The sequence below is a fragment of the Phocoena sinus genome, chromosome 11 (genome assembly GCF_008692025.1).
Source record: "Phocoena sinus isolate mPhoSin1 chromosome 11, mPhoSin1.pri, whole genome shotgun sequence".
NCBI lineage: Eukaryota > Metazoa > Chordata > Mammalia > Artiodactyla > Phocoenidae > Phocoena > Phocoena sinus.
In genome coordinates, this window is record NC_045773.1 from 21,296,566 (window position 1) to 21,324,116 (window position 27,551).

Consider the following 27,551-nt stretch of genomic DNA (forward strand, 5'->3'; position numbering starts at 1 on the left):
CAAAATTAGAGTTCTAGCTCCCTCGTTGCTGGTGAATGACTTTGGAGAAATTACTTAATCTCCTCCAGCCTCAGTTTCTTCATGTCTAAAGTGGGTGTAATAGGAACATCTGCCATACAGGTGAAGATAAATAAAATACTGGATGGGAAGTGTTTAGAGTATAGTAATTGCACATTGCATACTGTTACTGTTATTAATCATAATACAGGACTTGATTCATCTGTATGGTATTAACACTGCTTTAACCTGAGTTGTTTTCTACGCTGCTATAGTGAACATTCACTGACCTTTCTCTATCTAGTTGCAATTTTATTGCTATGGTTGTATCCGGATAGACTTGATAGCAAAACAAAATGTTGAAAAATATCACTAGGACGCCAACACATATTTTGAGTCCTTTCCAGGTGAAAAAGGTGAAAAGAATGCAGTCTTGTTGTGCCTTCAAGGATCTTGCAATGCAGTAGAAACCTAAACTTAAATACAAGACAGTGAGAGGAGTACTAAATAGAGGTGTGCCAGGGCTTGGTGCTTAGTTACAGGAAGTCAGAGGGTGGTGAAGAATTCCTTGGGGCTTAAGAATTTCAAGAAGCTGTGCTGTGGGCAAGCTGAGTAAACCGTCTTGGTCCAGACCAGTGTGGGAGCCCCAGTAGGACCCCATTAGGAGCTGTGACCGAGAACTTTTACCTTCCAATTGCTCAGGACCACATGACCATAAGTTGTCAAGTGTGTGTTAGTAATAATAGCATTACTCAGTGATTATAGGCAAATGATATCCAGTAAACATTTGTTCAGTGTTTTTTAATTTATTTGTTTAAACCTCCAAAGAGGTTTAAAAACAAAGAAATGAAAAAAATCTGGATATAGCTGTATAAAACATGATCCCTTTCTTCCTCTCTCCTAAAATATTAACCATCCTTCTCTCTCTGGTTTAACTATAAGAGACTTTTTTTTCCACTACACATTTCGACCTTTATCATAAAATTATTTAAAATAAAAATGAACACATGTGGAATCCTTACTTTATTTCAGGCTCTGTTTGAAATGCTTTTAGTCACAGCTCTTTGTCATTGTTCATTCAGGGGGATTGGCTTCAACATAAAGCCTTTCTGGGGCTCTTCTGTCCAAATCTGTGCTTCTAGATATGACCACCCAGGATATTTATCTGTCTGTATATAAACCATAGTGGATAATCTAACAGTTTGTGCTATGGTCCATTTAAAATGAAGTCTGTTGCAAGGTTTTGCTTGCATGTCTCTGTTACTTTCATTAGTGGCAAGGACAGGTGGCTATTTCTTATCTGTCACTGTGAGCCAGTGGGAGTGCCTGGTGTCATCTATCAAAATACCACCACAGTGAGTCAGGGTATTAGTCCCAAGGCACAAGCAGGGTCAGATGCCTTTGCAGACCTCTTCCTGGGCCAGCCCCTTTCTGTTCATGGTGGGCCTCAGCTTCCTCCTCACGAAGTATGTGGGTTTGGACTACGTGATCTTCAAGGCACCCTTTGGTTTTCACCATTTGAGGGGGTTGTGATGCTCACTGCCACTAATGGAAAGGTCTCCTAAAAGTAGCATTGCTGGGGACCCAGCACACATGAGCCTGTTTTGAAAAAGAACCTTAGTAGTTTCCATCTGCGGAGGAGTCTAGGCAAAAAAAGAGGTTTCTTAGTTGATGTTGAGACATGTGACCTGGAGAGAGGCTGGTGTTTCCTGTTAGGTACTGTGGACTGTGAACTCTATCCCTCCGTTTACTGCCTGGCACTGACTTTCAGCTCAATGAATGCTATTGACTTAAACCTGATTGAGGGATAATAAAGGACAAAGAGGAGATTAAATATCATAATTTATTAATAGCAGCTACATTTACTGAGTGCCTATCAGGCTTTATGCATTCATTCCACTTCAGTGGTTCTGAAGCTTTATTTTGCACAGAATCATCCAAAGCTTAGTAGAAGGTTGAGGGTGGAGCCTGAAAATTTGCATTTGTAACAAGTTCTCTAATGATGCTGATGTGACTGATCAGGGTTTATATTTTGAAAACACTATGGATTTCATTTAATTCCAGTCTTACAAGGTAAACATTATTATCCCCAGTTTACAAATGAAGACAGAAGTGCCCAAGGTCTCATAGTTAATCAGTGGAGAGTTAAGGATTTAAACTGTTTCTTCTGACTCTAAATCTCATTCTTGTCACACTCCAAGAAAGGATATACATATATATGTATGCACACAAATATTTTTGAACACGGTTGTTTTTCTGTATCCAGCCATCCAAACAAGCACATGCATGTGCGCACGGGGACACTCACAGACACACACACACACACACACACACCTATCTATCTACCTACATATCTACCTATCTATCTCTGACTCTGGAAGAAAGTATTCCAAAATTCTATCACCATTTATCTTTAGGTGATGAGATGCTTTGCATATACATAAGTTGTATAAACAAATAATGTATTACGTCTGTATTCTCACACAGCAAAACATTATACACTAGTTTTCTCCAATTAAGTGTATTTAATCAAGATTTTAATTACAAAGAAGTCTTTGAAGCCACGGGAGCCTGGCACAGGCAGCCCCATTAGCCCCGCCTCCTCCCCTCCTTCCCCGTCCCTCTTTGTCGTCCCCGCCCCTTCTCCGGCCCCGCCTCCTTTGCCGGCCCCGCCTTCTCCCTCCCGGCCTCGCCCCGCCCCTTCGCTCCTCCCGCCGTGGGGGTTCCTGGGAAGAGGCGGAGAACAATATGGCGGATGGCGAGGAGCCGTAAGTACCCGGGTTCTGCAGGCGCCCCGGGCCGGGCTGGGTTGTGAGAGAGCGCGGCGGTGGGCGGTCGTCGCCTCCACCCGGGGTCCCCGCCACCCTCCGCCCCGTCCCCTCGCCCCTCATCCCCTCGCGGCGCCCAGTGTGTAGCGTGATGCTGACCCTTCTTTTATTCTCTCTTTCTTTTAGGGAGAAGAAAAGAAGGAGAATAGAGGAGCTGCTGGCTGAGAAGTTAGTGCTGCCGGGAGGCCGGGGCCCTCTCCGGGGACCCCCGCCTCCCCCCACCCCAGGCCTAGGGGACCAGCCGCAGCGGGCCCGGGGGGCTGGGAGGGGGGCACCCGGAGCGCAGGCTGCGCCGCCTCATCCCCCGAGCCCCGCCCGCAGCCCCAGGGGCCCGGCGGGCCCTCCTGGTCTCTATCTCGGGCGGGCGCCGGGCCCGAGTAGCGCGCACAGATCCCGCGCCGGCCCGCCGGGGTGCTTGACTTAAAGGTCTTGCGGAAGGACCCTTGCGCCCCGCTCTTCCTCCATCCCAAATTGTCAGAGCCGTGACCTTGTGAGAAGGGAATCTTACTAAAACACATGAAATGGACACTAGGCCGTTTTGGGCCTTTCGTAAACACTGAGACAACAGTATTAATTGCAAACTTTTTATGAGAACTTTATGTCAGGTATTGTACTAAGCACTTCAATCATTTGTGCAAAATCATTGGCTCTTAAAGGAGAGTGTTGACTCCAAAGAGCTTATTTTCTCCGTTAATTACACACCTTATTTCATATCAGATGCTTAGTTTTGTGCAGGTGACACAGGTTTAAACGAAGTGTTTTCCACGCTGGGCAACACCACATATTTTTTCTTCCTCCTTATGTGGGAGGGGAAGAAAGTACTCTTGCAGTGGGCGTGGTGAGTTAGTATTAATTTCTGGGCCAATTCCCAGTAGCAGGGCCTTAGAGTCTTTAGGTATCTTCCTCAGAAAGTTGAATTTCAATTGCAAGAGGACTTGGAACAAGTTTAATTTCACATTTCATTTCCTCTCCACTTTAAAATGACAGCCACAATTTGAATATTTACTATATACCAAGTATTGTACTAAGGGGTCTATGTGGATTATCTCTTTATCCTCATTGTGACCTTAAGAAGTAGGTACAAACAAGCTACAGATGAGGTTTATGACTGTTAAGTAATCTGCTCAAGGTCACAATGCTATTAATTGTGGAACCAAACCCAGCTGTGACATCAAAACCTATGGTCTTTATTGCTAGGCAATACTTGGTCCCTTTTGTAAAAATTGGATATACTAATATGTTTGAAGGTAGAAATTGTGGGATTATAGGAAATTTGAAAATTAAAAATAATCACAATGAAACATGATCTTGCAATGAGTAGAAAATACCTGTATTTTGTTAGAGGAGTCCCTTGTTACTCAGTTGTATGTTCTAAAAGATTTCTAGATGGTAATGCCGATCTGTGGCATAATTATAACCTAAAACATTCTTTGTGTTTAGTGGCAACAGAAACCACTTCATAGTCCTAAGAGCTTCTTTTTTGAAAATTAGGACCTCTCAGAGAAAAATGTGTTAAAGTTCCTCTCATGAAAAATAATCTTCAAGTCTCACCTTTCAGACTTGGAAAGGACACATGAATTGTGTTAGATGTCAAGCATTAGGATTCTGGAAGTGGAGGGCTTTTATGGATTTTGTTTTTCCTTGTAGGTTATATTTCCTGTTCCAAGTGTGTTCATAGAACAGATTGGGCAGTTTGCAGTGATCTTTAGTAAATTCCAAATGTTTAGAAAGCCCATTTCTCACCGATTGACCAGTATCCCAAGTTTGATCTTAGGTGGTTTTAGGAACCCAGAAACATCTCGACTGACTTATTTCCTCAAACATGTGCAGTTCTTACCTTTAAATAGACTGTATAATAGCAAGAAAAGACAGTAAAAGCATAAGCATAACCACATGGAATATTACCCTTTTTATTTGAGCAGGTCTGGTGTCGTTACCTTTTCATTTGGGGAAACCATAATACTTGTAGGTGTGGCTTTTTCATACTGATCTTTGCAGCTGAATTTACTGTGTTCTGTGCAGAATGGCTGTTGATGGTGGGTGTGGGGACACTGGAGACTGGGAAGGTCGCTGGAACCATGTAAAGAAGTTCCTCGAGCGATCTGGACCCTTCACACACCCTGATTTCGAACCGAGCACTGAAGTGAGAAACGTTTATTTTTAAATAACTCCTCTAATAGTTTTATGTTTCAAAAACAATAAAATGCTTCCTTTTTAATTTACTTTTATAATAAAAATACTACTAAAATTGTGTAAGTTATCTTGAAATACTAAATGGAATATTTGCAACTGATTTTATTTGAATGACTAATATTTGAGTTGTTTTCACATTTCTCATGTAACATGTTGAAAATTTTCAAGAGTAAAATGACTTCATGACCTCATTTAAAATTCTAAGTTATATTTCACTTAAAATTCCGGTTTAAAATTAATTTTGAGACACACCTTTTTAGCCCTGCTATGAGAAATTTAATTTTCACAGGAATATAGATGTGCTTGTTTAAATTTTGAAGTTTATTTGAAATGAGCATCTTTGCTTAGAATTGAATATAATTAATTGCATGTTAAAAAGTATAAAAAATATGTGACTTCTGTATAATAGAGGAATAGAATTTGGAACTGGTAGTGTCTGACCTAAAGCAAATGTTAGTTAGAAACAACTTGTTTTTTATTACAAGGTAGGAAATATTCCTTTACAGTAAATTTTACAGTAAAACTTTATGTCCTTTTGTATTGATGAAGAGATGTTTTGAAATAGAAGTATTGTGCTGCTCCTAAAATTAAGGTTCAGACTCTTGGGTTTGACTCGGTGTCTTATCTGAATAACTCTTCTTTCCTTGAATCTTAGACAGAATTGACAGTATTTTCCATTTCTTTGGATAATCCAACATATTTTCTTGTGCTTCTGAAGATTTTTTTTTAGCCTAATAATTTAAGATACTTCTGTTAAGTGGTTGTTCCTGCTGATAGGCAATATTCTAAGAGCTTTGTCTGTTTTTTCTTCCTGTCATCTCATGTTTTATAAGTTTAACCCACTGTATTCAAAAGCAGCTATTATTGTTCTTGCCTTTTTTTTTTTTTTTTGCGGTACGCGGGCCTCTCACTGTTGTGGCCTCTCCCGTTGCGGAGCACAGGCTCTGGATGCGCAGGCTCAGTGGCCATGGCTCACGGGCCCAGCCGCTCTGCGGCATGTGGGATCTTCCCGGTCCGTGTCCTCTGCATCGGCAGGCAGACTCTCAACCACTGCGCCACCAGGGAAGCCCTTGCCTTTTTTCTTTTAAAGACCTCTAAACACCTTATGCAGTGCTTGATCTTCAGTTCTTAAAATTTTTACACTTTTCTATTTGTAAGAAGTCAGTTAAATGAGTTTGATGCTTTCCATCCCTTTCAAAGTTAAAAAAAAAAAAAAAACTACTCTTAACTAGGCATAGTTTTTCTTGTTAGAAATACCGTTTTAATTTCATACAATAAAAGTCAGTTTAAAAACATTAAAGTTGGAACTCTGAAATCGTTAGGGTTATAGAATTTCTGGTTCTACCTTGTTCATAAATTTAATATAACTTACTAACTACAGAGGCTGTTCTTTATCATTAGTTGCATTTTTCATGGAAACCTCAGAAGCTATTTTATGGTTTGTTGCTTTATTGATGCTACTTAAGGTTTTTATCAACTAGATTTTAATATGCCTTTTCGTTCTTTACAGTCTCTCCAGTTTTTGTTAGATACGTGTAAAGTTCTAGTCATTGGAGCTGGCGGCTTAGGATGTGAGCTCCTGAAAAATCTGGTAATATAACTATATAATATGAAGTTTTTTCTTTATGATAATTAAACCTTTTTCCTTTTCTGTCATTTCTTTGTTATGATTGTTAACCGTTTCTCCTGAGCCTTTGTTAGATAAGTTTAGCAGGTCAAATTCCAGATAGTAATTAAAACGATGATGTAACTTAACTTTTTAAGCCCTGAAGTCCTCGGCTATAAAGTTGTTAATAGAAATTCTTACTTCTCTTTTCTTCTCTGCTTTTTATCCAACAAATCTTTGTGCTTCCTCTGGCAGAGAGCTCATTAATTCAGTGAAGTAAATAACAAAACTGGTAACTCATATTTAACATGTAATTTCAAAGAATTTATTATTTCTTTTGTCCCTCAAAATAACCCACTTAGGTAGATAGGACACTGTCTCATTTTATATAGAGGGGAGACACAGGTTCAGGGATGTTAAATGACAAGTTTTTTCTGGATTATGGTGATGTACCTGGAATCCAATCCAGGCCATCAATTCTTAGGTGTTTCACTGAACCATTAGGTCATTACATGATCTAATCATATAGTAACTTTTTTAAGACCATATGGTAGTATACCCATAAAATTTGGGGGAGCTAAGCCTTTTTTTTGGTCAGTCTGTTTTAAATGACTATTGTCTTAAGAGAGGGTACTATTTAGTGAAGCTGTTTCTGTATACTGGTTGGAAATACATACTTTGTGACTTAATTAGTTTCACTGACTTTTAAAAATTAATTAATTTATTCTTTATTTTTGGCAGCATTGGGTCTCCGTTACTGTGCGCGGGCTTTCTCTAGTTGTGGCGAGCGGGGGCTACTCTTCGTTGCGGTGTGCGGGCTTCTCATAGCAGTGGCTTCTCTTGTTGCAGAGCACAGGCTCTAGGCATGCGGGATTCAGTAGTTCTGGTGCGTGGGCTCAGTAGTTGTGGCTTGCGTGCTCTAGAATGCAGTCTCAGTAGTTGTGGCACACCGGCTTAGTTGCTCTGCGGCATGTGGGATCTTCCCGGACCAGAGCTTAAACCCCTGTCCCCTGCGTTGGCAGGCGGATTCTTAACCAGGGAATTCCCTGCGTCACCAGGGAATTTCCATTTCATTGACTTCTGATAACTACAGTAGTAGCTCTTTATAAGACTTTATCAGTTTATTTAGCAAAAATGGATAAGGGAAGAATTGATGTGCAGCTGTTGTATGCCAGCCTTATGATTAGTATGTGGGAAAGTGGAAATGCTAGAGTAGGCTTCTTGGAAAATGAAGCAGATAACAGGCAGATGAAGGACCTAAAAAGTCAGCCTTGGGAGCAAAGTTTAAATATAAACAGTCACATTAATTTTGCTAGGAAACACTAACATCACTCCTAGTGAGACTGCAAAAACTTAATACGCTTCATGGTAGTCGGCTATGCTGGGTTCTGTGGGCATTGTAAGCCATCATGATCTGTGTCCTTAATTTGAAATATCATTGGGAAGACAAGTCTCTCACAAAATAAACAGCAGCATGTATGATATACTCTGTGATAGGGTGCCAAAATGACAGTACCTTATCAGACATAAATACCCTTTGCAGCGTGAGAACCAAAGGATTTATGGAGGATGGGCAGTGGTTTTGTATGCACAAATTGTATGCACAAATCCCCTAAATAGTTAACTTTTTCCAAAGCTGTTATTTGCAAATGTGATAGATACCAATTTTAAATGTAAAGTAATTGGAGATTAGATCTGAGGAGTAGTCATCCAGCAACTTTAGGAGTGGCCTTGTTATTTATTGCATTGTAATAACCTCTTACTCAAAAAAGAAGAAAACTAAGTGTTTTCGGTTTTACCACTTGTTACTTTGCTTGTTTCACACATAAGTACAAAAGAGATGTACATACATGTTTTTTCAATTGATTGTAAGCCCCCCAAAGGCTCATTCTAAAAAAAAGGGTATGACCTTAATATTATTGATTGAGCAAATATTTATTCAGCCTCTTTCTCTGTATACCAGTTTTAGATGCCTCTTTCTCTGTATACTGTTTTAGATGCTGAAGTTACAGCATCGAACAAGACAGGTGTTTGTATTTGTGGGGCTTATGTTTTAATGGAAGGGAAAAGACAAGTAAACTATGTAGTATGTCGGATGGTAATAAATGCTATGGAGAAAGGAAGGATGGAAGATATCAATATATAGCCTGGCGGGAAGGGAAAGGGTTCACAAAAAGGTGCTACTTGAGCAAAAAGGTGAGCAAGAACATTCTAGGCAGAGGGAATATCAGGTGCAAAAGCTGTGAAGTGGGAGCATAACTGTTTATGTTCCAGGAGGGCAAGGAGGTCATTATAGCTAAAGCAGAAGTGAGGAAGGAGGGGCATTTTCTAGGAGGATATCAGAGATAATGGGAGGGGCTTGGAGTATCCCAAAAGGCTTGAGGTGCTACTGTAAGAAGTTTGCCTTTTACTCTGAGTCAGGAAGTCATTGGAGAGATTTAAGCAGATGAGTTGACTCGGTCTGGCTTTAACTTGGATCACTATGGCTGATGTGTTGAGAACAGAGAAGGAAGCTGAGAGGCTGGTTAGAAGGTGCAGGCATCTAGGCAAGAGGTGAGAGTGACTTGGAACAGGATGGTAGTACTGCAGGTGGCGAGAGGTGGTCGGGTTATGGATATGTTTTGAAGATGGAGTCAGCAGGATTTGCTGATGGATTGGCGTGGGACATAAGAGAAGGAGAGCAGTCAAGCATGACATGATAAGGTTTTTGCCCTGAGCAACTGGAAAGATGGAGTTGGCATTCACTGAAGTGAGGGGGCTGGGCAAAAAACAGATTTGCTGGTTTTGGTGAGCAAGAATGATTGGCTTTGGTTCTGGAAACTGTACAGTTTGAGATACCTGTTAGATGATGCTTTATGTTATGAGATTGTCTGAAATCACCAGAGCTAATAAGCGCAAGGGCACTCCAAATTCTGGCCAGTAAATTAGGAGTAAAATTCATGAGTGTGGTGAATGGGAAACCAATTTTTAAAAAGTGTTCATATTCTCATGAGTGGGGTGACCAGGTGAAGAACGTGTTTTCAGGAGGGGAATTGATCCACACCCTGGCAAATACTTGAGATGGGTCATGTCAGAGAGACTGAGAGCTGGTCTTTGGAGGTGGCAACGTGGAGGTCACTGATGACCTGACAAGTGTGGTTTTCGGTGGAGTGATGGGAGTGAAAGCTTGTTTACAGCAAGTGCAAGAGTGGACTTTGAGAAAGAAAGTATGGACAACTCTTTTGAGAGTTTCTTGCTATAAAGAGGGGCAGAAAAATGGGGAAATTATTGCCAAGTGATTCAATTTGATTACATAAGTAAACTGACCAAGACCAGAAAAGCATAATTGTTTATTGAGATCTATTTTTTTTTAGTTTTTTGCTTCTGCTGGTAAATTTGAACAGTGGTTGTACTGTTAAAATATGTGGCATTATCACTGAAACACAAGAGTTCGTTGCTTTTCTCTAGCTGTTTGATTGCTTGCTCTTGACTCTACTTTTAAGGTATTTCTTTTACATGTGCAGTGTATATACATATGTGTGTGTGTGTTTATAATATAATCTTATAGTTATTCCTGAATGGCGGCATGCTTATGTAAACTAAGATAAAGCTCGTAGGAATTACTTTTAACAATATTCTGAAAAGAATAGCAAATACAGTTAAGTAGTAAGACTAGTAAAATTAAAATATCTAGCAGCAGCAGCAGCAGCAGCAGGAAAGCAACAAACTTTACAGACGTGTTTATGGGATTATGAAACAACTATAGAAATTTTGAGTTATTCTCTTTTGGATATGGACTGTTTAAAACTGAGTAGTTACACTTTTTTGACCTTTTACAAGAACCCTGAATTTTATATATCTTGTAAGACTCTTTAACCATTGAAAACGATTGTGCAGAATTTATTATTGAGAATTTGTAGATTTAAGACCATTGAAAAGAAATTTAAAAATTTCAGATGTGAGGAAACTTCTGCTTAATTGGATTTTTTTTATTCCCACAGGCCTTGTCTGGTTTTAGACAGATTCATGTTATAGACATGGACACTATAGATGTTTCCAATCTAAATAGGCAATTTTTATTTAGGTAAGTTTTAATATCTTATTTTAAAATTGTGATAATCATTTGAACTTGAGTACACTGCAGTTTAATAATTTTAAAAACCACTGAGAGGATAGCACTAATTTTATTAAGAAAATAACTACTCTCCCATCTTAGGTAAAATTTTGCAGCAAAATTTTGGGCATTCTGGTGAAAGAAGTTTTGTAAGCAAATATATGTTTTTGTTGTTTTTAAGGAAATCTACAAAAGGTGTATGTGATTTTGGGGTGATTGTGCCCTGAAGACAATGAGTGCAGCTCTTTTCTTTCTGTTGATTTCATAAGAGAGCCATAACTATGTATTAGGCCCTCGTGAGATATAGTGGTGGGGACTTACGAGCCAAGATTTGAGTGGTGACTCTGGGGCAATGAAGTTGTGACAGTTTGAACTTTTTATAGAAGGGGAAAGAAAATGGTGAGTTAAGGAGAGGAAACCCAGGAGCAAGTGAAATGGAACAAAGAGGGATAATTACCTTAGGCATACATGACAGAGAGAAGGTAATCTAAGAGCAGCTTGTTTGAAGTGACTTTAAAAACTGGAAGTAGGCCTTATATGCAGATATGAGGAAAAGTTCATTAATAAATTTTAGTGTGTAGCATTTAGGGGCTTGAATGGCTTAGATAAATGTATCTATTTGTTAATCAAAGAATTATAGATACAGAGAGATAAGGACTTTTTTCCTCTCTCTCTGATGCTTATAGAGTACTGACAGAAAGCACTCAAATAGTTCTAGGTATGCAGGATGAGGTTAGGTTAGCAGAAAAGGTAAAATTAAGTTTGTGGAAAATCTTAAAGAGATTGAAGGATGGGTTAAACTAAGTCAAGTTAATGAAGTATTGTAATTGTGTGAACCCTACATTTAACTTTTAAGGTTCTCGTTTGTTTATTTTTTTAAACCTCGAAATTTCTCTTCTCTTGATAGAAAAAGTTTGTGGGCCCTTTCCAGTCTAACAAATTTTTAGTGTATGACTGCTCTAAAAGACACCACTCATTGGGAGATTGGGATTGACATATATACACTAATATGTATAAAATGGATACCTAATAAGAACCTGCTGTATAAAAAAATAAATAAAATAAAATTCAAAAGAAAAAGGAAAAAAAAAGACACCACCAAATTGGTTATTGATAATAGGCCATGCCCTTTAATTTTGGGCTGAAATAATGATTGAAGATCATAATGACAGTTAACATTTGTGGAGTGCTTAGGATATATTAAGTACTTTCTAAGCTCTTTATCTATAGTACCTCTTTTAATCTCAGAGCAAACCCCAGGGTAGGTACTTGTTTTCCAGGTTAGGTGATTAGGCCACAGTGTCCTGCAAGGATGATGTATATAAAAGGCCATTTTGCTCAAAGTGCAGTTTTTAGGTGGAGCAATCTAATCCCCTAATTCTGGAATGATAAAGTTGCAGCTTCCACAGAAACCATCTAGGAGTTCTTTTATTTGGGATCTATTATGAAAGCACATACAATGCACAACCTAAAAGATTCTTGAAACTCTATTTTATCATCTTTACATACCTAAACAGCTCTGTCCAGAGTAGTTGAATGCAGTACTGAAATCAAGTTGCTTGACTTATGCTACAGCCTCTTCTTATTGCAAGTTAGGACAAAGTCAGAATAAAACTCTCATCAGAAAAAAAAAACCAAAAACCTCTTATCAGAAGTTTTGAGTCAAAAAAGCATACTGCTGTATTAGGAGAAAATTGACCTGGTAAAGCATTTTTTTTAATTCCAATTTTAAATAAAATATGATTTCTATTAGGCACGTTGATTTTTTAATATTCGTTTATTTTTAAAGTGTTTATTCTGTGCTTAGTAGGAAGGAGTACAAAGAGGTAAGAATATGGTAACTTTCTTCCAGTTGTTCATAGTCTAGTATGATAGACCTATGTATATAACCAAAAATATGTTGTGAAAAAGTAGTAATGAAGAACTTGTTATGTATACATGAGGGAGTGATTTGTTTCTGTGAGGAGAATGAGGAAATATTAGGAAAGAAAATACCACTTGTACTGAGGTTAGAAGAGAGAATTCCTGTCCTTTCCTGTCTGTAGCTGTGGTTATTATCTAGGAGTGACCTTTTGAGGTCTTTTAAGTTTTACCTTCTTGAAAATATTGGTAACATTTGCAATTTTAGATAATGCCTTTGGAATTATTCCTTCAAAAACATGGTTATGGCTTCTTATGGGGCACAAAAGTTACTACTTAATCAGCACACATGGGAAGAAGGGGATAAGTGAACGTTCTTGCATCCCTAGGACCTCTCGAATTTATTTCAGCCAAGACCTGCATAGTAACACCTTGAAGTTCTGGGGTTTAGGGCAAATACTTGGAAATCTCTGGATCTGGGATAATTTTTTGCACTGGGAAACACAACAGTGAGAAGTGGCTAGGAAACATGCTGTTATTATGCTTTACCTCAAAAAAAAAAAGCACTGTTTATATTTTTACTTAAATACTTAATTAGACTTTTCAATACTTGTAAATACTTAATTTGGAATATCAACAAGGGTTGACATTTAGTGTTGAATGACTAATTTTTCATCAGAAATACTTAGGTAAAAATATTCCTCTAAATAGCCTCCAAATAAACTCACCGTGGATATTTTTATGTGTGAAAGTAGATTATATAGATAATCTAGATTTATATCGTGAATGATAATTTAAATATAATTTTTCCTGTAGGCCTAAAGATGTTGGAAGACCTAAGGCTGAAGTTGCTGCAGAATTTCTAAATGACAGAGTTCCTAATTGCAATGTAGTTCCGTATCCTTTTGACAAATAAATTACTTAATACGTAACTTTTTGAAGCTTTTTATTATTATCATTATACAGGAGATGTTTAACATAGAGAATACAGATAAGCAAAAGGAAAATAAGCAGCAGCAGTGAGCTTATTACTGTGATACCTGCTGGTAACAGTTAAATGTCCTACCAATCTTTTCTTTTTAAGGTTATATAAATTTTATAAATGTAGCCAGTGCCATCATTTATTTTGCCTTATTGCCCTTAATTTCAGTTTCAGTTGCATATCTCCTCTACTAGACTCTGAGTTCGTAGGTTGGATCCCATTAATCTTTTTTTTAAATAACTTTATTTATTTGATTTTATTATTTATTTTTGGCCGCATTGGGTCTTCATTGCTGCACGCGGGCTTTCTGTAGTTGTGAGCGGGGGCTACTCCTCGCCGTGGTGCACTGGCTTCTCATTGCAGGGGCCTCTCCCATTGCAGAGCACGGGCTCTAGGCTCGTGGGCTTCAGTAGTTGTGGCTCACGCGCTCTAGAGCACAGGCTCGGCGGTTGTGGCACATGGGCCCAGCTGCTCTGCAGCACGTGGGATCTTCCCGGACCAGGGCTCGAACCTGTGTCCCCTGCATCGGCAGGCGGATTCTTAACCACTGCACCACCAGGGAAGCCCCCCATTAATCTTCATGTCGCCTTATCATAGCAGGCAAAGTAAAGAGTCAGTGTATTATTAGTTAAATGGAAGGTGTGTCAGAGTAAATATATTTTTATAAGAAATATGTTTTAAAAAAGTACTGTTCACACTTTGTTGATTCCCATACCTTTAGATCCAGGGAACTTTTAGTATTTTTTTAATTATTATTTTAATTTTTTTTTTTTTTGCGGTACGCGGGCCTCTCACAGTTGTGGCCTCTCCCGTTGTGGAACACAGGCCCCGGACATGCAGGCTCAGCGGCCATGTCTCACGGGCCTAGCTGCTCCGTGGCATGTGGGATCTTCCCAGACCGGGGCATGAACCCGTGTCCCCTGCATCGGCCTGCGGACTCTCAACCACTGCGCCACCAGGGAAGCCCGGAACTTTTAGTATTTTATAGAAATTTAGGAAATGGGATTTGTTATGTTGGAAATACCACAGGTACAAAAATCACATACAAAAATCAGTTGTATTTCTCTGTACTAGCAGTGAACACATGGAAAGTGAAATTTAAAATACAGTGCCATCTACAACCACTCAAAAAAAGGAGAAATACTTAGGTGTAAACTTAACAAAATAAGTATGGGTCTTGTATGCTGAATACTGCAAAATACTAATGAAAGAAATCAAAGGAGATCTAAATAATGGAAAGATACTCTGTGTTCAGGAATTGGATGCTTCAGCATACTAAAGATGTCACTTCTCCCCAAATTTGTATACAAGTTTAACATAATTTCTATCAAAATTCCTGCAATTTTTTTTGTTTCTCCAGATGGGATTATTCTAAAATTCATAGAGAAGGGCTAAGGAACACCTAAGATAATACTGAGAAAGAATAAAGTCGGAGGAATCACTAGCCAATTTCAAGAGTTATTATATAGCTACAATAATCAAGAGTGTGTAGTATTGCCAGAGAGATTGGCACAGATCAGCGGAACAGAATAGAGAAACCAGAAATAGCCATGTGCTAATATGGCCGATTTATACTCGATGAAGGTGCAAAAACAATTCACTGGAGGAAGGATAATCTCTTCGCTAAATTCTGTTGGCAAAAAAATGAATCTCAAACATCAAAATTACAAAAATAAACTCAAAATGGATCATAGGTTTAAGTATAAAATGTAAAACTGCAGAACTTTGGAAGATAATGTAGGAGAAAAATCTTTGGGACGTAGGGCTTGGTGAAGAGTCCTTAGACCACATTAAAACATGATCCATAAAAGAAAAAAAGTGGTAAATTGAACGTCATCAAAATTAAGAACTTTTACTCTGTGAAGGATCTTGTTAAGAGGATGAACAGATAAGCTACACACTGGGGAATACTTAGGAAGTAGTTATCTGACAAAGGACTCATCAAGAATATGTAAAGAACTTTCATAACTCAAAAGTAAAAAATGAACAGTGCAAATAGAAAATGGACAAAAAATATGAAGAGATATTTTGCTAAAAAAGATAACAAAAGGCACATGAAAGATGTTCAGTATCACTAGCTATAAGAAATCCAAATTATGATCACAATGAGATATTACTACACACCTATTAGGGTAGCTGAAATGAAAAATAATAAATGCTGGCAAAGATACAGAAAAACTGGATTACTTGTACATTGCTGGTGGGAAATATAAAATGGTATAGCCATCTGGAAAATAGTTTGGCTATTTCTTAAAAATTTGAATATGTACTTTACATACGACTCAACACTTTCATTCCTGGGCATTTACCCTAGAGAAATGAGTACTATGTCTACATAAAAACTTGTTCTCAGATGTTCATAGCAGCTGTATTTGCAGTAGCCAAAAACTGGTAACAACCCAAACATCTGTCAGTAGGTGAATTGTTAAACTGTGGTACAGTTAATACTGTATATACAATACACAATTATTGTACTCAGTACAATAATACTGAGCAGTAAAAAAAGAACTAACTAATGAAATACAACTTGGTTGGATATCAAGAGCATTATGCTGAATGAAAAATGCCAGTCTTAAAACGTCATATATTGTATGTTTGCATTTTTATAGCCTTCTTCAAATGACAAAATTATGGAGATGGAGAACAAATTAGTGATTGCCAGGGATTAGGCGTGGTGGAAGGGATAGGTGTGACTATAAAGGGGTAGCAGGAGGGAGATATTTTTGGTGATGGTATAGTTGTTTATCTTAATTGTGGTGGCTACACATATCTACATGTGTTTAAATGACAGAACTTTACACACACGTTGTACCTGTGTTACATTTGTGGTTTTGATATTGTACTATAGTTATATACGATGTAACTGTTGGGGGAAACCAGGTGAAAGAAATATGGGACACCTGTGTACTATCTTTGCAAAAATAAAAAGTTTAAAACTGCAAATTCAGGTCCATATAGGGAGAAAGATGGGGGGAAAAAGTGTGCACACTCTTTGTCTACCCCCATTATTAAGATCTGGGAAACTTTAGGTATTTTGTAGAAATCCAGGAGGTGGGATTTCTTGGTCTGGCTCCTGCGTCTCCAATTTTTGTTCTTCCAGTGTTTGCTCTGGTTCTCTTTTGACCTTTTCTAGCTGTTCTAGCTGCAGCTTATGCCTCTTGTTTGCCTGGCATTCAAAAGGAACAGAGGTCTGAGTGGGTGAGGGCTAGAATTGAATGTATTTTTTATAACTTTATTTGTAGGCCAGAATAAAAAAATCTAGGGCAAACATATGTATTGTCCCTCTTTTCTCCATTTTGCTTTCTAAAATATGTAATGCATGATTTGTTTTAGGGGAGTGTAATTTATATGTTACTAAACAAATTTGCTTCATTTGAAAAATTAAAAAAATTTTTTTTAGCATATATATGCTGTTCAAATGTTAACTACTGTGATTCACACCCACAGCCAATTTTGAATGGGGTTCCCTTGGCACCCTCCAGGCTGGGGAAGCCTGCAGATATGGTGTGGGTTGGGTAAAAAGAGAGTCTTGGAAAACTGAGTTAAATGAGGCAGAAAATTCATCTCTCCCCGTCTCCAAGGGAAAAAAACCAATAACAAATCATTAGCACCTGAAAAAGCTATTGGAAACATGTTTTCTAAAAATTAGCTTTGCAGTAACTTTTTTTTTAATTGACTATATCTGACATACAACAGTGTATAAACTTAAGGTGTACAATGTGTTAATTTGTGCAGTAAATTGACTTCTAAAATCCCCTTTCTAAATGGGAACTATAATGTGCCTGTTCCCTTCACTAAACAAATGTTTATTGCCTCTCTGCTTGGTGCTGGTGGTTGAAGGTACACATTCTGTTTTCCCAGGGCTTATGGTTTTATATAAGAACTGAAGTAGAGTAGAAAGTATAACAGAGACACAGTTATAATGATATGGAGGTTTGGAGATGAGAGAAACTGCTCTATGTGGTTACGGGAGAGTAGTGTTTAGAAAAAAGGTTTTTCATGGGGTGGGATTGTGTTCATTTTGTCAGATTCCTTGAATTCCCCTCCTTTGAACATTGATGACTTATGTCTTGTTTTAAATATACATTTATAATTTGATCCTTATAGAATTGTTGAATTCATTTTGCAAGTTAAAAATTTAGCAGCTTAAGTTCCTTTACTTATGTTCAGACATTTCAACAAGATTCAGGATTTTAACGACACTTTCTATCGACGTAAGTTTTCCACTTGAAATTAAATTCTCACTAAATTCTTACTATTTTTTAGTTGCTGTCTGTTTGAAGATTGCTAGCTATTTGAAGCCTGTTTCTTTATTTGCTTTCATTTCTTGGTGTTGGCTTTTCAGGAATGTTGTTGACTGAAAAGAGAATGGCACCATTTTAATTCTTAGTTGGCACGATTAGGTGCATTTTTATATGCTCTCTTGAGGAAGGATTACTCAAGGAGTAGAAGCTGTGTGTTTTATAATGAAAAATGGTTTTTTGTTTGTTTCTTAGAAATTGTGACTTATTTCGTGCAGCAGCATTTTAAAAAAGTTAACTTGCATTTTTTTTCTTGTAGAATTTCATATAATTGTATGTGGACTGGATTCTGTCATAGCCAGAAGATGGATAAATGGCATGCTGGTAAAGACTTAGTGTTTTTACAGTTCTCTGAAGTTCTTCCTGCTGCTCTTAACATACTAAAAATGAGACTTTTGTGTCATATTTTTGAAAAATCAGAGTTTATTCAATTTTCAGTAATAGGTGTAGTTCACTGTTTATTGCCAGTCATGAATTTTCAGGTGAGGATGTAAATTGCTACTAATGTAATCCCTTGGTTTGTTATATTATTACTCAATAATGTGGTTGATTTACAGAATTACTAGATCGCATTTCCCTTTTTTTGAATTCTTATCCCCCTCTCCTTATAAGCCCTTCAAATAATTTTCCTAGATATCTCTTCTAAATTATGAAGATGGTGTATTAGATCCAAGCTCCATTGTCCCTTTGATAGATGGGGGGACAGAAGGTTTTAAAGGAAATGCCCGGGTGATTCTGCCTGGAATGACTGCTTGTGTTGAATGCACACTGGAACTGTACCCACCACAGGTAATCACAAAAGCACCCACATCTGTTTTATAGTATCTTGGGGTAGAATAGGGATTGAATTATTAAGACTAGTCAATATTTAGGATTTTTTAAAAAATTTATTTATTTTTAGCTGCATTGGGTCTTTGTTGCTGCGTGTGGGCTTTCTCTAGTCCTGAGTGGGGGCTACTCTTTGTTGTGGTGCGTGGGCTTCTCAGTGTGGTGGCTTCTCTTGTTGAGGAGTACGGGCTCTAGGTGTGCAGGCTTCAGTAGTTGTGGCACGTGGGCTCAGTAGTTGTGGCTCGTGGGCTCTAGAGCGCAGGCTCAGTAGTTGTGGCGCACGGGCTTAGTTGCTCTGCGGCATGTGGAATCTTCCCGGACCAGGGCTCGAACCCGTGTCCTCTGCATTGGAAGGTGGATTCTTAACCACTGTGCCACCAGGGAAGCCCTAAGATTTTTAATTAGGGGTCCACGGTGCCACCAGGGAAGCCCTAGGATTTTAAATTAGGGGTAACCATATTTTAAAAATCATGCTAAGAAGAAAGATGATAAAATATGAAATTTTGCTGTGTTTGAGGAAGGATATAATATAGACTGAATATCATCATTTTGATACTGTTCTCATAATTCATTTGTAGTATTTTTTTATTTGGAGAGTAGAGATCAAGAGATCAATTACAAAGTTATATGTTGGGATAGAGCTGTAATCTATTTTCTTTGGTCTTTGCCTGTATTGTTTCAGGGAGATAAAGATACCAGGGATAAGAATGATATTTCTAAAGATGGGGCTCTTTAATTTACATACCCACTTTAAAGGGCATTTAGAATTTTGATTTTTAAATATAAATAACTTTATTAGTATCTACTTGGAATTGATTTAACTGTGAATTTATTTTTATTTTGGCTAATTTTATATCTTCAGATATGAATATTAGGTAAACATAATAGAGTATTCATATTTGAGAATTTATTCAGCCCTTCCTTCCCATGTTCTAACAAAGCTTAAATTTATATACTTTGTAAATATAGGGCAACCCTATTTTTTTAGGCAGATCAACTTAAGTGAAGTGACTCAGATCCTCTGTGTTAGTTTCAGAAGCATTCTTAATGATATAAAATGTTTTCTTTCTGTAAGTAGAAGGCTAGGATGAATTATAAGAAAGTGTTACAAAGTAGATCATAACTAGAAGTTACATTTTAAAGTAATTTCTTGTTTAAAATCCACTAAAAAAGGCAAACTGTGATTTTAGGTTAATTTTCCTATGTGCACCATTGCATCGATGCCCAGGCTACCAGAACACTGTATTGAATATGTAAGGATATTGCAGTGGCCTAAGGAGCAGCCTTTTGGAGGTAATAAACCTATTTTCATAATCCAGAATTACATAAAATGTTTGTCTATATTATTTATTTGGATAATTACATTAAAAATAAGTTGATTTATGTTTACACGTTTCTGTCTTCCCTTCCTTTTTTTCTCCTCTGACAGAAGGGGTTCCATTAGACGGCGATGATCCTGATCATATTCAGTGGATTTTCCAAAAATCCCTGGAGAGAGCATCACAATATAACATTAGGGGTATTACGTATAGACTCACTCAAGGTAAGTTAGTGAATTGTCGTAAATTATGATTTTAGGATGATCCCTTTTTCAGGAGGTGGGATGCCTTGGGGGAAATAATTGATGTGATTTCAGATAGTACTATCCATTTGGGATTCAGTAAAGGTGCCCCAAATTTGGTAGGAGGGAACTGAGTTTGCTAGAATCCATACTACTTCTTAACTAGAAGGAATTTAATAAAATTATTGAATCTTATTTACTTAGGGTTGGAAGAGGCCCTAAATCATCCAGGTCGAGCCATTTATTCACTTCATCTTTTGCTGAAGAGCAATTTATCCCTTCCTGGGGCAGTCTATTTCACATTTGGACAGTATTGTTAAGACAATTCTTCTGTACATTGAGCAGAAATCTCCATCTTTAGTGTGGTCTGAGTATTGTCCCAGAGTATGCCGCATATACATTTAATTCTCTTTTAAGTAATAGCCCTTAACGTATTGAACCCTCCAAATCATTATCGCTCCCATCAACCTTCCTAGTTCCTTTAACCCTTTGACAAGTTTCATGACTCAAGTTCCCATCATGTTTTTTTCTAACCATATTTTAGTTATCCATACTTCTCTTAACTATCCAGGTGAGAATTCAGTGCTCTAGGATGGGTCGTATGATAAACTTCTGATCATTGATGCAATCTTAGAGGAGAGCAGACTTTTTTAGTTTTTGTTGTTGTTTACATTGATGCTCTACTTTTGATTCTTTCAGGTTACTGCCTGTTAAAAGCTGGAAGTTTTCTCCACATATACAATTGCTAAGCCACATCTCCCTATTACAGATTTGGCAGTTATGGGGGGTGGTAGTTTTTTCTTTTATACTCAAGTATAGGTCCTTATAAGTTTATTCTTAAATTCAGCTGGCTTTTCTCTCTTTATACATGTATATTCTTTTATGCCTGCCAACTTGTGTATTTTTAGCTTCATATCACTTGTTGTTTTGATAATCATATCCTTTATCTCTTTTCCAAATAATTAATTAAAAATTTTAACAAGACTAAACTAGCTGAGAACAGACATCTGAATCATACTTTTGGTCAGGCCCTTTTAGATTTATCTCCTTCTGTTGATCATAGCTTCTTGAGTACCTCATGTTTCTTTGTCTTGTTCACAAGGATGTCACGAAAGGCCTTTCCAGATGCTCTCCAGAAGCCTATCCTCCACATTTCCTTGGGTTGCAAAGCTAGTCACAGTAACTAAGTCCTGTGACTTGTCTCAGTGAACAATTATAATGTTCAGTTTTAGTGATCACTTTCCTAATGTAGATACTCTCAGTTCACCCTTCCTAGAATTTTGTCCAAGATCATCAAGTTCACCAGAAAGAGCTTTGTCTTTGTGAAAATCTGCCATTTCTCTCCTGTGATTATTTCCTTATGTTTACTAATATTCTGGTTGGTCATTTGAAAATTCCATCCTTATACACTCCTTGTTGCTCTTATACACTCCTTGTTCCCCTCTTCTGACCTGCTTTGTTCCCAAGCCTGATCCCACCTTAGAGCTTTAATACTCCTGATCCTAACACCTGGAATGCTCTTCCTTGGATGCCCCTCAGGGTTGGCTGCTTATCCCTCAGGTATGAACTGCACCATTTCCTGATCATTCAACTGAAAATGCCTTCTAAGCCATTCACTATTTTACCTTTTCATAATTGCTCAGAGCTAATGGTAGCCTTGTTTTTCTATGTGAAGAATATTTCATACTTACACTCTAATTCATCCCTGTTCTGGGGGCCTTTGCCCTTGGTGTTTACTCTACAGAATTGCTCTTTCCCCAGGTCATTGCATGGCTGGGTCTTTCTCATGGTTTAGATTTCAGCTCACATTATCACCTCCCCAAGGAGGTCTTCCCTGACCATCCAGTCTAATGGACTCCTCCATCACTGTAAGAGCAGATAATTTTTTTTTTTACTGCTCCTCTGTTCAACACCTAGAACAGTGTCTGGCATATAGTGCACATTTATTTGCTAATTGTTTGAATTAAAAAATGAATTCTCTTTGTCCTGATCAGGAACTATATAAACTCATTTCAATATGTAGTCTCAATTATCCTTCCATACCTTTTAGGAAGGCTTGGTGTGTACTTCTCAGCCTGAGGATGGAGGGCCTTGACAAGGAGTACAGAAGCCAAATTGGAAGTGAAGTCCAGATTTTTTGAAAAGGGGTGGGGGACAGGGGCGTATCTTTATCATTTTCACATTGCTTTTATTGGACAGCATCTCTTCAACTCCTCCCTGTTTGTGACTACCTGTTCCTTCTTCCAGTACGTCCTGCTCTATGTGGTTCACTGGAGAGCTTCCAGTAATCATGAGGTTAGCTCCTCCCTATTTCTTCTTTCAGAATTAACTTTTTAAAACAACTTTCCAAACTTAACTGCCTTCCTTTCGCGCCTTCTTAGATATTTCCCTTTTTTTGAAGTTTTTAAAACCTGCCTACACCTGAAGTCTTGGGAACACATCTTTCAGGGCTGTCTCACACTCTAAGATAATATGGCTACTTTTCTCTGAATTTTTGCTTTTCTAAAATGAACAGTACAAATATAGTTACAGAATGTTTATTTTGTACTTAAAAAAACGGTTTCAGGTGGGGCTTTGTTCATTCCTAATTTGCGGATACTGATAAGAAAAAAGTGGGGTAGAAATAGAGAACTGCGTTTAATATTTTGTGTAGTCCATATTGTAGAGTGAAACAAAATGATTAGGCACAGTTTTTATTTGTTTTGAATTTTTGTGAATAGAAGAGCTAAAACTATTAGATGAGGAAAAATTAGGTAACTGTTATTCTCCTACTTTATTTTACTCAAAGCTTACTTATAAAATATAGTATACTGTATCGGCTTAAGTTATGCACTTTAGGGCAGAGCTGGGTTCATGTACCCCCCCATCACTTGTGAGGTGTGTAGCTGTGGATGTTGTTAATTTCTCTCAACCTCATTTTCCTTATCTTTAAAATCAGAGTGATAAGACTAACATGATGTTATAAAAATTCCATAATTTTTTATTTAATCTTCATACTGTTCCTGGAACAAAATAAACACTCTAATTTTTAGCAGTTATTAATATATTATTGTCTCATCTTTATATGAAACAGTGTGAAGAATTTACTATTCTTTCCTACTGTAACTTGCTTAAGTTTCTGAACATGACAGAAAATAATGTGAATGTGAAAGAAGGTTGTTTCATTGTTAAGCTTAAGTCTATTTTCTGACCTGAAAGCCCGAAAAATCAAGTTATGGAAAATGATATTAAATCATCATATTGTCTAATTTAAGATACCTACTTTTTAAAAGAAATGACCACATTTTAATCAGTATATTTTTTCAGGGGTAGTAAAACGAATCATTCCTGCAGTAGCTTCCACAAATGCAGTCATTGCAGGTGAGGAAAAATGGCCACTACTTAATTCTGTTTTCTTTCCTTCAGGTTTTGATTCAATGCCTAAATTGATATTTCTGCAGCTACTTGATCTCAGAAAACTGGTGTTCTGGGAATTTGATTATCTTCTTGGGTGGATGTTGGCATAATCAAGCTGCCCCCAAAACCACAAAACAAGCTATTGGACCCTTTATATATTTTTTCTTACATTATATCATAGATAAAGTGCTCTGTAATAAGGGGACATTTTAGTGCCATTTCTTTGTAATCAGTGTAACAGGCTGCACGGTAATCTGAAGAAGAGGGAGGAAAACATGAGGTGGTACTCTATCATTTAGAGTATACAAAACAAATATAAAATGTTACTTTCTCAGTTTTTACAAATAAGAGTGTTTATGTAATTTTCTGTCTACTTATTTTGTAATCAATAACCTTGTAAATTTATCTGTACTGATTTATAACTGACTTTTTAAAAACTTCTAATTTTAAATGTCTAATTTTCATTGAGTTAAAGCACCTTTATTTTCTCTCCGCTTTAGCTGTGTGTGCCACTGAGGTTTTTAAAATAGCCACAAGGTAATGGGTTTCATTTTTAATATATTTGTAAATCTGTGTTTTGATCTGGCTCAATTACATAAGAATGAACATTTTTTCATTACAGTGCATATATTCCCCTTAATAATTACTTGGTATTCAATGATGTAGATGGACTGTACACGTACACATTTGAAGCAGAGAGAAAGGTTAGTAATAGTATACTAATGAAAACTTTTTTTTTTTTTTGTGGTACGTGGGCCTCTCACTGTTGCGGTCTTTCCCGTTGCGGAGCACAGGCTCCGGACGTGCAGGCTCAGTGGCCATGGCTCACGGGCATAGCCGCTCCGCGGCATGTGGGATCTTCCCGGACCGGGGCACGAACCCGTGTCCCCTGCATCGGCAGGCGGACTCTCAACCACTGCGCCACCAGGGAAGCCCGTGAAAACTTTTTTGATCATGCATATTTATTTATTTATTTATTTATTTATTTATTATTTTAAAAAAATTATTTATCTTTGGCTGTGTTGGGTCTTCACTGCTGTGCGCGGGCCTTCTCTAGTTGCCACAAGCGGGGGGTGCTCTTCGTTGCAGTGTGTGGGCCTCTCATTGCGCTGGCTTCTCTTGTTGCAGAGCACAGGTTCTAGGCACGTGGGCTTCAGTAGTTGTGGCGCGTGGGCTCAGTAGTTGTGGCTCACGGGCTCTAGAGCGCACGCTCAGTAGTTGTGGCGCACGGGCTTAGTTGCTCTGCTCCACGGCATGTGAGACTTCCCGGACGAGGGCTCAAAACCATGTCCCCTGCATTGGCAGGCGGGTTCTTAACCACTGTGCCACCAGGGAAGTCCCTGATTTTTAAATATTAATTCCTGGCTGGAAATGTGAATGAAATTGCCCACACCCTTTCTAAGTATTTTCTAACTTCCAGAACCGTACTTACTGATACATCTTTTGTAATACTGTATCCTGAAATAAATACTGTATAGCAAAATAATTTAGGAAAAATGGCCCTTTAGGAAAAGCAGGTTTTAAAACATAAAAATTTGTTCATAGGGAATATGCATGATTATTAAAACAACTTGATTTTCATTTCCTCATTATAAAGAGACTGTTATTGGTACATGTGCCACTGTGATTTGTGTTTTATTTTATATCTAGGAAAACTGCCCAGCTTGTAGCCAGCTTCCTCAAAACATTCAGTTTTCTCCATCAGCTAAACTGCAGGAGGTTTTGGATTATCTAACCAATAGTGCTTCTCTGTAAGTGTTCAAGTCTTTTGTTATGTTGTAGAAGAAGTTTTGTGACTTTAAAACTTTAAAAACTAGGATTGTTTTTTAAAAAGTGATCTTTGACTTTGTTTTTCTTATAATTTAGGCAGATGAAATCTCCAGCTATCACAGCCACATTAGAGGGAAAAAATAGAACACTTTACTTACAGGTGATCAGTGTTCAGTTTTTATTTTTTTCCACAAAATTATATTAAAAGTTTAATTTCACTTAATGTGCTTTACATTATTGTTTTCTAGTCAGTAACCTCTATTGAAGAACGAACAAGGCCAAATCTCACCAAGACATTGAAAGGTATTTTAAATGAGTATATTTACTAGTACTAATCAATTTCTTCTTTTTTTTCCAGTAAAAGTAATAAATGCCTCTTCTAGATTTGCTTTTAATGCTTTTAAATGGTGCTACTATCCTACTTATATCTTTAGTAACATTAATAGAGTTTATTGCTCTTTTAGTAGAATATTAAAAAATCTCTAGGAAATCAAATATAATACTACCTTGATTAAATAAAGAGAACTGGATTTTGATCTTTATCTAGCCCAGGATTCTTTATAGTTTGTATATGTGTGTATTATCTATTTTGTTGAGTTTTTTTGCTTCGGTTAATTGTATATTTTTTCTTTTAGAATTGGGACTCGTTGATGGGCAAGAACTGGCAGTTGCTGATGTCACTACACCACAGACTGTACTGTTCAAACTTCATTTTACTTCTTAAGGAAAGGAAATCTGCACATAATAGAAAACTCATGAAAATATTATACTTCTTGGATGCTAAGAAATTTAATAGATGTCATTTTTAGCATTAGTGTTGCTGGAATTTGATTTTTTTTTTTTATAATGAGCCACTGTTTTTTAACTTTGTAACTTTCCCTTGAAGACAGAATTTCGGGGTTGGTGCTTGTCAGCATTTTCATTAGTAATATGGAAAATGGTGCCTGGAGAGAGAGATTATGAGCAAATGTATTGCTTCTTTTAGAGGAGGAGGCAAACGCCCTCTTGTATATGAATTTTGTTATGGTCAAAGAATGTATTCTTCAGTTTTCATTTGAGCACCCACATATACAAAATATGTCCCTTTTAAAAAATAAGAAAATTAAGTTTTAAATAACATTAAATACTACAGCCTGACGTCTAGAGCATATTGAACATAGCCTACTTCTTGCTTGATCTAATATTCACTTAATTGTGGCTGTCCAAATGAATACTATTGCAAAAGTTATCTTGTCCGTAATAATTTGTAAATGGTGTTATAGCTGAATACCTGTGCATGGAAATGGGAAGTATTTTCGTGTGTTTACTTGCAGTGCCATAGAAGCCAGTATGCCCAACATTAAAGCCAAGACATGGATGTTAAAAGAGTTTAATGTTTAAACAGTTATCACTGATGCTTTCACACTATTTATTAATAAAATCATATATTGTCTATTTTTCTCACTGAAATTTTATAAAGTATATTAAGGATAGTAAGTAGTTCTGTAGTAAGGTAGAAATAATTTTTAAATATGTAGCAGATTTACTAATAGGAAAATTTTATGGTACTTGAATTAATATTTTAGCCACAATAAGTATCTACTGATTTAATTTTCTCTAACACAATAAGGTAATGAAATGGAATGACTATTTTTATATTAACGCCTCTTAAAATGCTTTTTTCCCCCTCCTAAAGGACTAAGGCTTAAAACAAAATTAAGCATAAATACTGAAAATGAGTTTTAGTATCTTAGTGTGGGAACATGTCGTACATGTTCTCTGTTTTTGACTTGGATGGCAGTTTTCTATTTAAAAGCTTTATGATTACATGTCAGTGGGTTAAATTTTCATTTATTTTTATTTCTAGCTCTATATTGACAAATAATTTGTTTCGTTATAAAATCATATGGCGTAAATGTATATGCTTTCCTTTAAAGTTACAGGTTCAGTTTACAGGTGCTATATACAGGTGCTACAATAATTCTCAAAGTAGCCTTGTGAGAAGGTGATAATATCTTCATCTGAGAGCTGAATAGTTTTAGAAAGTTTAGGTCATTTACCTCAAGCTATCCAATTAGAAGTCTTGGAACAGGGAGGGATTCCAAGCCTAACCTGACCTCCTCTTCAGGCTACTTAGCTAAGCTGTTTGAAATTACC

The 27,551-nt window shown here is 37.3% G+C and overlaps 1 protein-coding gene across 3 annotated transcripts; it reads left to right on the top strand.

Annotated features, from left to right (window-relative positions):
* Positions 1-2,683: 2,683 nt before the first annotated feature.
* UBA3 (ubiquitin like modifier activating enzyme 3) lies at positions 2,684-26,857 on the top strand. 3 transcript variants are annotated; one of them, XM_032647417.1, is made up of 18 exons: positions 2,685-2,765; positions 2,952-2,993; positions 4,848-4,968; positions 6,529-6,609; positions 10,605-10,687; positions 13,394-13,474; positions 17,730-17,773; positions 18,120-18,184; positions 18,494-18,649; positions 19,879-19,981; positions 20,118-20,231; positions 23,556-23,609; positions 24,146-24,182; positions 24,268-24,349; positions 25,296-25,396; positions 25,512-25,575; positions 25,664-25,718; positions 26,051-26,857. In XM_032647417.1, exons 1-18 carry the CDS (start codon positions 2,746-2,748, stop codon positions 26,137-26,139), a joined length of 1,392 nt encoding a protein of 463 aa, XP_032503308.1. In that variant the 5' UTR covers positions 2,685-2,745; the 3' UTR covers positions 26,140-26,857. The 3 variants fall into 3 exon arrangements, with proteins under 3 accessions (XP_032503309.1, XP_032503308.1, XP_032503310.1); XM_032647418.1 differs by lacking the exon at positions 17,730-17,773 and having other exon boundaries at positions 2,684-2,765; positions 18,082-18,184; positions 26,051-26,852; XM_032647419.1 differs by lacking the exon at positions 2,952-2,993 and having other exon boundaries at positions 2,738-2,765; positions 26,051-26,852.
* The last annotated feature ends 694 nt before the right edge of the window (positions 26,858-27,551 follow it).

Bases quoted from the DNA above. Each gene is read 5' to 3' on its own strand.
- UBA3 (XM_032647417.1), top strand. From the start codon at position 2,746: ATGGCGGATGGCGAGGAGCC. The intron at 2,994-4,847 runs GTTAGTGCTGCC...TGTTCTGTGCAG, and splicing joins GAGGAGCTGCTGGCTGAGAA to AATGGCTGTTGATGGTGGGT. The intron at 18,650-19,878 runs GTAATCACAAAA...CTGTGATTTTAG, and splicing joins TGGAACTGTACCCACCACAG to GTTAATTTTCCTATGTGCAC.